This window comes from Vigna angularis, chromosome 8 (assembly GCF_016808095.1).
Source record: "Vigna angularis cultivar LongXiaoDou No.4 chromosome 8, ASM1680809v1, whole genome shotgun sequence".
NCBI lineage: Eukaryota > Viridiplantae > Streptophyta > Magnoliopsida > Fabales > Fabaceae > Vigna > Vigna angularis.
Window position 1 is genome coordinate 35,292,313 of NC_068977.1, and position 12,849 is coordinate 35,305,161.

The window sequence follows — 12,849 nt, forward strand, 5'->3', positions numbered from 1 at the left end:
CTTGCTCTTCCCTCCAAAGGCGACGCAATTGCAGGCGAGGTGAAGTCGCGCTCGCAGCCGTCGCACGACGAGGTGGTGGTAGCTCCCAACGGTAGGGTTTTGGCGAATAAAGAGGAAGGCAAAGGGATCTCGTTTTCGGCTTCGGGTTTGGTCACCTTGAGTCTCTACGTGGAGGAGATTTTGGACTAGTAGGTTATGTTTTTGGAGTAGAGGAAAAGAAGAGGAAAAGGGGAAGAGGCCAATTGTTTCTCGAGGAAGATGGAAATGAAACTGCGGTTATGTTTTTGAGGCAGAGCGAGATTAAGAGGTAAGTAATACTACCTCGGGTCAGCCAAAGCAATACACACATATGTCTCGGTTCTACTCTCCATCGAGGCATATAGTCCTCAAAAAAAAAAATGAAATGGTTATACGCACGGATTCTGAATTAACCGAAGCCATAAACTCTGTGCAGGCTTCAAATTTCAGAGATTGTACAGCTTTTAGACAGCGGTTGTAGTATTAACTGAGGTAATATACCTTATATGCTTCAATTCCCCTTAAACCGAGACTTATAAGTTTGTTTAAACTACAAAAATATCACCGTATTTTGATAGACTTCAGTTTCACTTAAACCGAAGCATATAGCGCCAGTTAAAAAACAGTTTTTTTACTAGTGATAATTATATATTTTATGTTATTTAAGAATTTTATCATCTATTTTTTTAATAAGATAACTTTTTTAAGAGGCAAAACAAAACTTTATTATAATACTGGATACCCAAAATAATTGTATATAGTCAGCCACTTGTGTGATAAAGATACTCACATCATACACAACACGGAAATTTATTATTCAGAAAGAAAATAAAAAGAGCAAGCAGGTTACATTTGGATTCTACATAATATCGAACCAGAGACAAATTCTTGTCCGCTAACAAAAAGAAAACACAAATCTTCTCCCAAGATTGTCTTGTCTTGTCTTGAGTTGAATAACTGTTATCATCTTCTTTTGAAAACCATAACATTGCCTTCATAGATATTACCATTACCATTTCCCTTGAACCTTCCACCATTGGAGACCCCTCTTGCATTTCTCGGAGTGGCACGTGGCAGTGGAATGGAAACACTATCACTGTCTTCACTGTCAGACTGCCAAAACATTTTACCCCTCAATTTATGATAACAATGAGGACACATGCTAGGCTTCCACATCCTGGTTCTAAGGGCTTCACCAAACAGGTAACGTAATCCATGAGGAGGGTGTTGGTCAGGGCCCTCCACCGTTATATCCAAATTCCCATTGGAAGCTCCAATCTTTACTACTACAGAAAGACCAACATCTAATCTAGTTCCAGAATAATGATTAATACCAGCACTGGTAATAATATAGTGTGCCAGAGTCACTGCATAAGGTCCTTCTTCCTCAATCTTTCTCTTATTTTCCAGAACAACAAGACACCCTCTGTCTACACTCCCAAACAAAAAAACATATGTGGTCGTAACGCTGCCTCCATGAATCTGCTTGCCATACTCAATAGTTTTTATAGTTGTTGTAGTCGTTCCATCATAGCTACTGAAATTAAAGTTGGGATTTGCCAGAGCATCTGATTCGGTGACTGTTTGTACATCCAAATCAAACTTGTAATTTGAAAATTGTCCAATTCCATCCGGTATTACATTGAGGAGTTGTAACAGTAAACCCTTGGCAACTCCATCCTCCTTGCTTATCGATAGAGTGAAGCTACAAGTTGAAACATCTACGGTGTATGACATGATCCACTTCGTAATCAACTTTCCACTACGGTTTTGCTCAAACTTTCTTTCTGTCAAGTCAACGAAGACTTTTCTTCCTAGCTGATAATGGAAAGGTTCATCCTCTCCAGCGCCAACAGTACTGAGAAGACCAACTCTGCGAATAATGTTTCCCATCTAAAGCCACCAGACTAAGATTTGAATGGAGAGATGATGGTACGCAAATATGTAAAAGGGAACTGTATAGACTCGGGAATTCAGCAACCCATTAATGGAAGTGGGTTTTTCTCTGCTATGCTTGCTTTGGATGTTCATGGGGATATTTATCAACACTTAGTGTGTAGAGTATAGAATATTTCCACGTTATCTGTAAAGGAAGCGTGGATCTTCAGCAGACTAATGCAATTTCACAGCATCTAATTCCATAACCTGTATTTCAATCGCACTACCAGCGTATCTTCTTCACTCATTATTTAGCTCTCTTTTTAATTTGTTCGATTCTTTAACCTGTTTGATTCTTTTATCTATTTAATATACGTGTTTGATTTCTTTGACAGGTTAAACGCTTGAGATGGAGGTTTACGACCAATTTCCTAATGGTTAGGGTTTTTTTTTTTTTTTCTCTCAGAAAGTATCCGATGATTAGTTTCAGTCATGCTGAAAAAACATACACGAGCAAATGATAATTAGCAGATAAGAAAAATCATCCTCTCGTTGTAAAGCAGTAGTAACACTAGATGAATGTTTCTAATTCAGTTAACAAAGTAGACGACAACGATGACAAAATCGTCAAATTAGGACTACTTGTATTTTCTAAGAATAGAATTCTACACATGTTGCTCTTTTTTAATTTTTTTCGATTCTCTAACTTAATGGTTTCTTTTAGCTATTAATATGATTGTTTGATTTCCCTTGACAGATTAAAAAATTAAAATGGAGGTTTACGACCAATTTCCTAATGACTCAGAATATTACTTTCTGAAAAATATATCAAATATTTAGTTGTAAAAATGAGAAGATAATAATAAAAAAAAAACTATTCTCAAGTTGTAAAAAAAGTGAAAGAAGGAATTTTTCTCATTCTCATGGTAGTGACTCTTTTATAAATATATATTTCTTGGAAAAAAGAATTAATAAAAAAAATCAATAATTAAATGCTAGTTAAAAAATACAAAAGAAAACAAATGGATTCACTTGTGTGATAAAGATAATCACATAAGAAAAATAGACACTAACACTAAAATTTATTATTGAGGAAGAAGAGAACATAATTCAAGCACTAGTAGTTTACAATTGGATTCTGCATAATATCCAACCATAGACAAATTCTTGTCAACTAACAAAACGAAAACACAAATCTTCTGCCAAGATTGTCTTGTCTTGTCTTGTCTTGAGTTGAATAACTGTTATCATCTTCTTTTGAAAATCATAACATTGTTTTCAATGAAATTACCATTACCATTCCCACGGAACCTTCCACCATTGGAGACCCCTCTTGCATTTCTCGGGGTAGCACGTGGTAGTGGCATGTAAACACTGTAAAATAAACTTAGTGGACAACCAACCACCCATCATGGGTCTTCCACTCTGACCATTATCTCCATTCTGCACCATCCATTTTGCTCCATTAAGTTGCCCACCATACCACTCAAATTTGGATTTTAGTGTCCACCATTTTCAGCTACTCCACTACGTTTTGGATTGTTTTGTCTATGCTTTGCTATAAATAGAAGCACCGTGTGTGTGTGTGTAAAATATCAAGGAAGTGAAAGAAAAATAAATAGTGCTTGTGTAGTGTGCCGTGAAGGAAGAGAGAAATATAGTGGTGTATGTAAGCTTTTAGAGTGTTGTGAGAAAGAAAGAGTGAAGTATTCTGTGTGAGCTTGTATTTCAAAGTTTCTTAATAAAGAGATAATTTTCTTAGATACCAACAAATTGGTATCAGAGCTTTCACAGTCTGAGTGTTCGAGTTAAAAAAAGAGAGTGAGAAATGGCAAACTTTGCAAACAGTATGTCTCTACCCCAATTGTCAAAGAAAGTTAATTATGACAATTGGAGTGTGCAAATGAGAGCTCTTTTGGGATCCCAAGACATATGGGATGTAGTGGAGAGTGGGTACGAAGAACCCACAGATGACGAAGCACAGACGGTTGCCCAACTTGCAGCGTTGAAGAAAACGCGTGTGAAGGATAAATCAGCTCTATACATATTGTACCGAGCTGTGGATGAATCTGGCTTTGAGAAGATAGTAAATGCTAAATCTTCAAAAGAAGCATGGCAGATTTTGGAGAAAGTATATAAAGGTGACAACCGAGTTAAGCAAGTCAGGCTTCAAACACTCAGAGGCGAGTTTGAAAGTTTGAGAATGGAGGAAAAAGAAAGAGTAACCGAGTATATATCTCGGGTGGAAGCAGTGGCAAATCAAATCTGTAAAAATGGAGAGGAATTGCCAGCCAGCAGGGTGGTAGAGAAAATTTTGAGATCACTAACAGATGATTTCGAAAGCATAGTTTGTGCTATTGAGGAATCGAAGGACCTCTCAACACTCTCAGTTGAAGAGCTTACTGGGTCACTTGAGGCCCATGAACAAAGGAGAAGAAAAATGAAAGAACCTCTTGACCAAGCACTACAAGTGCAACTTGACTTAAGAGGAACTCGGAACACTCAGAGCCAAGATCCTAGAGGAAGAGGAAGAGGTGGCCGAGGACGCGGTACACGTGGCAGAGGTGGACGTGGCAGAGGTGAATTTGAAGCCGACACAAACCAGACCAGACAACAGAATTGGCGTGGTCGTGGTCAAGGAAGAGGTCGAGGAGGTCGATCTAAGTCAGGAATTGAATGTTTCAGGTGTGGCAAAATTGGCCACTACGCAAACGAGTGCAGATCAGGGAATTGCTATAATTGTGGGAAGCCAAGCCACATAGAAAAATATTGTCAGGCTGAAAAGAAAAAGGAAACAAATTTTCTTACTGAGGAAACCAATGAAGAAATTGGGATCTTATTGATGTCAAAAGATCCAGAAGCTGAGCTTGTGCCAAACTGTTCAAACAATTCTGTTTGGTACTTAGACACAGGGGCAAGTAACCACATGTGCGGAGATCAGAGTTTGTTCAACGAACTCATCAAAGTTGAAATCGGACATGTCTCATTTGGAGATGATTCCAAGGTGGCTGTAAAAGGGCGTGGAACAATCCGACACATACAGAAGGATGGACGGATTGGAGAAATAAGGGATGTCTACTATGTTCCCGAGTTGAAAAGTAATATTTTAAGCATGGGTCAAATGATGGAAAAAGGCAACTCAGTTCTGATAAAAGATCGAGTACTATATTTGAAAGATAAAAGCGGTCGTCTGATTGCACGAGTAGAAATGAAGAAAAACCGGATGTATAAGTTGGAGCTGAATATTCTGAAAAACAAGTGTCTGAAGCTTGATGTGAAGGACGAAGCTATGGTATGGCATTTCCGGTTTGGCCACTTGAACTTTGGAGGTCTGACTGAACTATTAGAGAAGCAATTAGTACGCGGACTACCTGATGTAGAATTTGAAAAGAAGTTTTGTGAAGAGTGTGTACTCGGAAAACATCCGAGGACTAAGTTTCCGAAGTCAACTGAGTTCAAGGCAGAAGAACAACTCGGTCTGATACACACTGACCTGTGTGGACCAATCTCTCCTTATTCATTCAGTGGTAAGAAATACTTTATTTCGTTCATAGATGATTTCTCTCGGAAGACTTGGGTATATTTCTTAAAAGAGAAATTAGAAGCTTTTGATGCATTTAAGAAGTTCAGACTAATGGTGGAGAAGGAGACCAGCAAACAGATAAAAGCTGTCCGATCAGACAGGGGAGGTGAATTCACTTCAACAAAGTTTAATGAATACTGTGAACAACATGGGATAAAACGATTTCTTACAGCTCCATACTCCCCACAACAAAATGGTGTTGCTGAAAGGAAGAATCGGACCATTCTTGATATGGTTCGAACCATGCTTAAAGGGAAGAATATGCCAAAGAAGTTCTGGGCAGAAGCAGTACAATGTGCAGTTTATGTGCAAAACAGGTGTCCACATACTAAACTAGATGGAATAACTCCACAAGAAGCATGGAGAGGGAGAAAGCCGAATGTCAGCCATTTTAGGGTTTTCGGCAGCATGGCTTATGGTCATGTTCCTACTCAGCACAGAACAAAACTAGAAGACAAAAGCAAGAAATATGTTTTTATTGGGTACGATGAAAAAGCAAAAGCATACAAACTTTATAACCCAATTACAAACACGGTAGTTGTAAGCCGGGATGTCCAAGTTAATGAGGAAAGTGAATGGAGCTGGGACAACATGAAGGAGAAGTCATCATGGAACTCGGAGTCTGGAGAAGAGAACTCAACAATATCTGAGAAAGCTTCTGAAAGAAACCTAGAGACTATAGCTGAGAGAATCAACAATTATTCTGATGAAGAAGATGAGCCTGTGCAACCTAGATCTCGAAGTTTACAAGACATTTACAACTCCACTGATGAGGTACATGTAATATGTTTGTTGGCAGGAGCAGAAGATGTCAAATTTGAAGAGGCTGTGATCGATGGAAGATGGAAGAAAGCAATGGACGAAGAAATCAGCTCAATTGAAAAAAATGAAACCTGGGAACTGACAGATCTACCCATAGGAGCTCAACCAATTGGCTTAAAATGGGTATACAAGAAGAAAATCAATGCAAATGGAGATGTGGAACGTTACAAAGCTCGTCTCGTGGTGAAGGGTTATAAACAGCAAAAAGGAATTGACTATGATGAAGTGTTTGCTCCAGTAACAAGAATGGAGACAATCCGACTGCTATTTTCTTTAGCAGCACAACACAGATGGAAGATACAGCAGATGGATGTGAAATCAGCATTTCTAAATGGAATTTTAAAAGAAGAGATCTATGTAGAGCAACCTCTTGGTTACATGAGAAGAGGTGAAGAAAAAAAGGTGTTGAAGCTGAAGAAAGCATTGTATGGTTTGAAACAAGCTCCTCGAGCCTGGAATGAGAGAATTGACACCTACTTCAAGAAGAATGGTTATGAGCAGTGTCCGTATGAGCATGCTCTATACCTAAAGAAGAACAAAGGAGATATGTTGTTCGTTGCTCTATACGTAGATGATTTAATCTTCATGGGAAGCAGAAATGAGTTGGTCGTAGAGTTTAAGAAGGTGATGAAAAAGGAATTTGAGATGACTGATCTGGGTGTTATGAAGTACTTTCTTGGTTTGGAGGTGGACCAAAGCACAAAAGGAATTTTTGTGTCTCAAAAGAAGTATGCTGAGGAGATATTGAAGAAAGCAAAGATGATGAAGTGCAATCCGGTTTCTACTCCTATGGAACCTGGAACAAAATTGTCCAGACACGGAGATGGAAATCGAGTTGATGCAACAAGGTATCGCAGTTTGATTGGAAGTCTGAGATACTTGACAAATACAAGACCAGACTTGATGCTAAGTGTAGGAATCACAAGCCGATTTATGGAGGAGCCAAGGTATTCTCATTGGAAAGCACTAAAGCGGATACTAAGGTATGTAAAGGGAACCATGTCTTTTGGATTATTGTACACCAACTCAGATCATTACCGGCTTAGTGGATATTCAGATAGTGATTGGTGTGGAGATATAGATGATAGAAAGAGCACAACTGGCTATGTTTTCTTCATGGGAGATACAGCATTTACTTGGCTATCAAAGAAGCAACCCATCGTGACGCTATCCACATGTGAGGCTGAGTATGTGGCAGCATCCTGGAGTGTCCGACATGCAATATGGCTCAGAAACCTGTTGCAAAGTTTGGAGATAATGCAAGAAGAAAAGGTGTTGATCCGAGTAGATAATAGATCGGCAATTGAGTTAGCAAAGAACCCGGTAAATCATGAGAGAAGCAAGCATATTGATGTTCGTTTTCATTTCATCCGTGAAAAGTTGAAAGAAGGAAGCGTGGAACTTGAACATGTAGAAAGCAAGAAGCAAATTGCAGATATATTCACAAAACCATTACCAACAAGGTCATTCCAAGATTTAAGGAAGTTGATTGGCATGACAGAAGGATACAAAGTCCATTAAGTTTATGGAGGAGTTTTGTAAAATAAACTTAGTGGACAACCAACCACCCATCATGGGTCTTCCACTCTGACCATTATCTCCATTCTGCACCATCCATTTTGCTCCATTAAGTTGCCCACCATACCACTCAAATTTGGATTTTAGTGTCCACCATTTTCAGCTACTCCACTACGTTTTGGATTGTTTTGTCTATGCTTTGCTATAAATAGAAGCACCGTGTGTGTGTGTAAAATATCAAGGAAGTGAAAGAAAAATAAATAGTGCTTGTGTAGTGTGCCGTGAAGGAAGAGAGAAATATAGTGGTGTATGTAAGCTTTTAGAGTGTTGTGAGAAAGAAAGAGTGAAGTATTCTGTGTGAGCTTGTATTTCAAAGTTTCTTAATAAAGAGATAATTTTCTTAGATACCAACAAACACTGTCACTGTCAGACTGCCAAAACAATTTACCCTTCCAGTTTATGATCGCAATGAGGGCACATGGTAGGCTTCCAATTCCCAGTTCTCTTGACTTCATCAAACATGTAAAGTAATGCAAAGGCAGGATGCTGCTCAGGTCCCTCCGCTGTTATCTCAAATTCTCCATTTGATGCTCGAAAATTTGCCGTCACGGAAAGGCCAATATTTGTTCCAGTCGATCTGTAAAAACTTGTTTCGCTACTTTTAACAATGTAGTGCGCCACGGTCACAACCTCAGCATCTTCCTCCGTTTTGTTTCTCTTTGACTCCACAGCAAGAAGACCCCATCTGCCTCCACTCCCATACAAGTGGAGTCTGTTAAACACCTCAACGAGGGAAGGCTTGTCCTTAGATAATTATTCTTAGTGATTACTATCTCAATACTCCCGTGAGTTGTCGCAGATAAGGAGTCCATGAAATCATATACTACATATGTTAGCGGCTCGAGGTTGCCATGTCGAAGAAGATTATACCTTTTTAGGTGTACAATAGACGTTTTCTCATCTACTGTGTATGTCACCTCCCACATGTCTTCGACCAACCATTCCTCCTTTTTCGAATTCAAATTTCTGGACAAGTAGATGGAAGTGAATGGTTCCAGCTGTAGATGGCAAGGAAATGTAGCACTTCCAATATAATTATCCAGAACAACACCAAGACTGTTTCCCATCTTATTTTATACAAAACATATATGCAGCACAGCAACACCACCACACCTCAACACGAGGATTGTAATGGATTTGTACGTAGTTTAAGGGTTGAAACTCGAATTGATATAGAGAAACATGATGTGCAAATATAGGAGGATGTAGGGCATGTATGTGCAGTTACTAAAAATAATAATAATGGGTGAATAAGCTAGATTAGGTTTTCTCTGGTTTGCCCGGTGACGATGTTTACATGCCAAAATTATATATATATATATATATATATATATATATATATATATATATATATATATATATATATATATATATATATATATATATATATATATGCACACAATATAGTATAATGTTTTGTACTTGGAAGTATTCTTCCGCATATTAATTTAATCATTGTAGCATCTAATTCTCCATCGTATTTTTTCCAAACCACTTTCTATCTAGTTCATTACCTTTTACTGTTATATATTCTCCATTTTTCAACCTATTTGATTCTTCATTCTTCCACTAATTCAATCTTTTTATATCAAATTTGGGTCACAGAGGTTGTTTATTTTTTAAGAACACGTGACAGTTCATAAACAATTTTCTTGATGGCTTCAATATTTGTGCATAAAACAATAACTATAACTGCTAAAATAACAAATAAAATAAGGTTGAATTATCATTTGGATACCCTCTAATCCGTAATTTTGATTTATTTTCTATCATTTTAGTCTTTACAATTTAGAAAATATGTATTGACAGTGAAGGTATTTTCTACTTTATTCGTCAGTGAATTACACCAACTTCATCATAGATCATTTATAAATTAAATCTTACCTATATTAAAATTTTAAGAGAAAAACAATCTTCGTTTACCACCTTCTTTACCCGAATTACGGACTTGCCTAACAGGTTGTCTCTTTTATATAAAGAATCTCTTACACTTCCCTTAAAGAGGCAAATTTTACTATCTTCTCAAAATCTGATTCATCCACTGTCATGTACAATAGATACAAAGTCTATTTATTTTTTATTTACATCTTTCTCAAATACGCAATCAGGGCTATCATTTGCTCTTAATCATCTGTTGGTTCTTAATACCAAATCTCTATTACATCTTTTATATATGTCTTGAGATTTTAAAAAAACCTTTATCTATAAACTCCGATTATCAGAATTGGTAAGGATATATCATTAACAAGATTTTTCATCTCACACTATCTTTTTCTTGCAGAGACTGAAACACACTGTTTCAATGTTTAACTTTTTTCCTCTCTCACTCGTACACTTAGGACATAAAACTCTAATGCTAATATGTAAAATAGAAAACGCGACACACACTGATATTGAACTTTGTAATTCTATGTTGTAATTGATTGAATGTCTCATGCCATTAAATAGACGCAGGATCGAGTACAAGAATAAAACTAGAAACCCTAATGGGCTAACTATAATGACTAACCGGGTATAAAAACAGTGATTGTGACAAATCAAATAAATACAGATAGTAAACACTGAAATTACAAACGGTAGGAGCCAAATAAAATAAGACTCAAAATGAAATTACAAAAGCACCCCGTTTATGTTTATCACACTTTTGTTCTCTCTCTTTTTTTTTCTATTCTTGATTTATATTTCCTTTTTTAAAAAGTTGTTCCTATTAGTTATGATATCTCGAAATTTTTGGAAATTGTATTCTGGAGGATTCACACAAACACTGTGAATAATTTGTGATCATTTGATCATTCATACCTAAGAAAATTTATTTAAATTGTGTTTTTATCAAATTCTTCACCAATATATAGAATATTTCAACGTTATAGCGTTATTCATCCGCAGACAAATTCAATTTCACAGCATCTAATTCTCTACCCTGTGTTTCTATCGCACTACCATGCATATCTTCTCCATTCATTGTGTTGCTCTTTTTGAATTTGTTCCATTCTTTTAAATTGATTGTTAAAAAATTGAAATGGAGGAAAACGAACAATTTCCTAATGACTTAGAATATTTTTTCTTTCTAAAAAACTATCAGATACTTAGTTGCACTCATGCTAAAAAAAAAGAAACATACAAAAACAAACGATAATAAGCAGATAGTAAAACTTATTCTCTCGTTGTAAAACAGTAGTAACACTTGATTATTGTTTCTAATTTCAGTTAACAAGTAAAGGACAACGATGATAATCCAAATTACAATTACGTGTATTTTCTATGGATAGAATTCTACACATGTAGCTCCATTTTAATTTGTTTGATTCTCTTAACTTTTTTCCTTTAGCTATTATAATATGTTTGTTTGATTTCTCTTAACAGGTTAAAAAATTAAAATGCAGGTTTACGATCAATTTCCTAATGACTTAAGAATATTTTTTTTCTAAAAGAAATATCAGATATATTTAGTTGTAAAACAAACGATAATGAAGAGAGAAAAGAAAAACATTCTCTCGTTGTAAAACATGTGAAAGAAGGAATTTTTGTCATGCTCATGGTAGTGACTCCGTTTTTAATTAATATACAAAAATCAATAAATAAGTGCAAGTTAAAAAATACAAAAGATAAACAAATGGATTGTATGTATACAGTCATAGCCACTTGTGTGATTAAGATAATCACATAAGGAACACACTAACACCAAATTTATTATTAAAGAAGAGAACATAAAGTACAAACACTAGTTGTTTACAATTGGATTCTGCATAATATCCAACCATAGACAAATTCTTGTCAATTAACAAAAAGAAAACGCAAATCTTATCCCAAGATTGTCTTGTCTTGTTTGAGTTGATAACTGTTATCATCTTTTGTAAACCATAACATTGCCTTCATAGATATTACCATTACCGTTTCCCCGGAACCTTCCACCATTGGAGACCCCTCTTGAATTTCTCAGGGTGGCAGGTAGCAGTGGCATGGAAACACTGTCACTGTCTTCACTGTCAGACTGCCAAAACATTTTACCCTTACGTTTATGATCGCAATGAGGGCACATGGTAGGCTTCCAAATCCCAGTTCTCTTGACTTCATCAAACATGTAAAGTAATGAAGAGACAGGATGCTGCTCAAGGCCTTCCCCTGTTATCTGAAATTTTCCATTTGATATTCGAAACTTTGCCACCACGGAAAGGCCAATATCCGTTCCAGTAGATCTGTAAAAAGGTGTTCCGCTACTTTTAACAATGTAGTGCATCACGGTCACCACCTCAGCCTCTTGCTCCTTTTTGTTTCTCTTTGACTCGACAGCAAGAAGACCCCATCTGCCTCCACTCCCATACAAGTCAACTTGTGTTTCCTTTACAGCCCCCCATGCATCAAAACTAGTGTTTCTCTTTGTCCATAAGATGGAGTCTGTCTCAGTACTCCAGCTGGTAGGGTATATCCTAATATAATTGGAATCAATGATTTCCATATCAATCGTCACATTAGTTGTCCCAGATAAGGAGTCCGAGAGGACATATGATACCAACACGAAATCAATATACCTTATTAATTGTACACGACACCTTTTCTTTTCTACTCTGTATGTCACACTCCATGTCTCATTCTCCATAAATAAATCATTCTCTGGCGGCTCCGGCAAATTTCTGGACAAGTCGATGGAAGTGGATGGTCCCAGCTGTAGATGGCAAGGATATGGAACACTTCCAATATAATTATCGACAACAACACCAAGACTGTTTCCCATCTTCTTATTATATAAAAAATAGATACGCCGCACAGCAACACCACCACAACTCCACCCCAAGATTGGAATGGATTTGTATGTAGTTCAAGGGTTGAAGCTCGAATTGATATAGAGAAATATGGTGTGCAAATATAGGAGGATGTAGGGCATATGTATATGCAGTTACTAAAAGAAGTAATAATGGGTGAATAAGCTACTTTAGGTTTTCTGTGGTTTGCCTATGTTCACATGCCAAAAT

At 36.9% G+C, this 12,849-nt stretch overlaps 2 protein-coding genes across 2 annotated transcripts; both read right to left on the bottom strand.

Moving 5' to 3' along the window:
* Positions 1-809: 809 nt before the first annotated feature.
* Positions 810-2,056, bottom strand: LOC108345176 (uncharacterized). The gene has a single exon (XM_017583757.2). It carries the CDS (start codon positions 1,909-1,911, stop codon positions 982-984), a length of 930 nt encoding a protein of 309 aa, XP_017439246.1. The 5' UTR covers positions 1,912-2,056; the 3' UTR covers positions 810-981.
* A 9,415-nt stretch (positions 2,057-11,471) lies between these two features.
* Positions 11,472-12,814, bottom strand: LOC108345167 (uncharacterized). Its single transcript, XM_017583750.2, has 2 exons — positions 12,409-12,814; positions 11,472-12,306 (listed from the first exon to the last, which is right to left on the bottom strand). Exons 1-2 carry the CDS (start codon positions 12,609-12,611, stop codon positions 11,724-11,726), a joined length of 786 nt encoding a protein of 261 aa, XP_017439239.1. The 5' UTR covers positions 12,612-12,814; the 3' UTR covers positions 11,472-11,723.
* Between the last annotated feature and the right edge of the window lie 35 nt (positions 12,815-12,849).

Excerpts from the sequence above, each read along its gene's own strand:
- LOC108345167 (XM_017583750.2), bottom strand. The coding sequence starts at position 12,611 with ATGGGAAACAGTCTTGGTGTTGTTGTCGATAATTATATTGGAAGTGTT. Across the intron at positions 12,307-12,408 it reads TGTCGTGTACAATTAATAAG|GATATACCCTACCAGCTGGA; the intron begins GTATATTGATTT and ends CAATTATATTAG.
- LOC108345176 (XM_017583757.2), bottom strand. The coding sequence starts at position 1,911 with ATGGGAAACATTATTCGCAGAGTTGGTCTTCTCAGTACTGTTGGCGCT.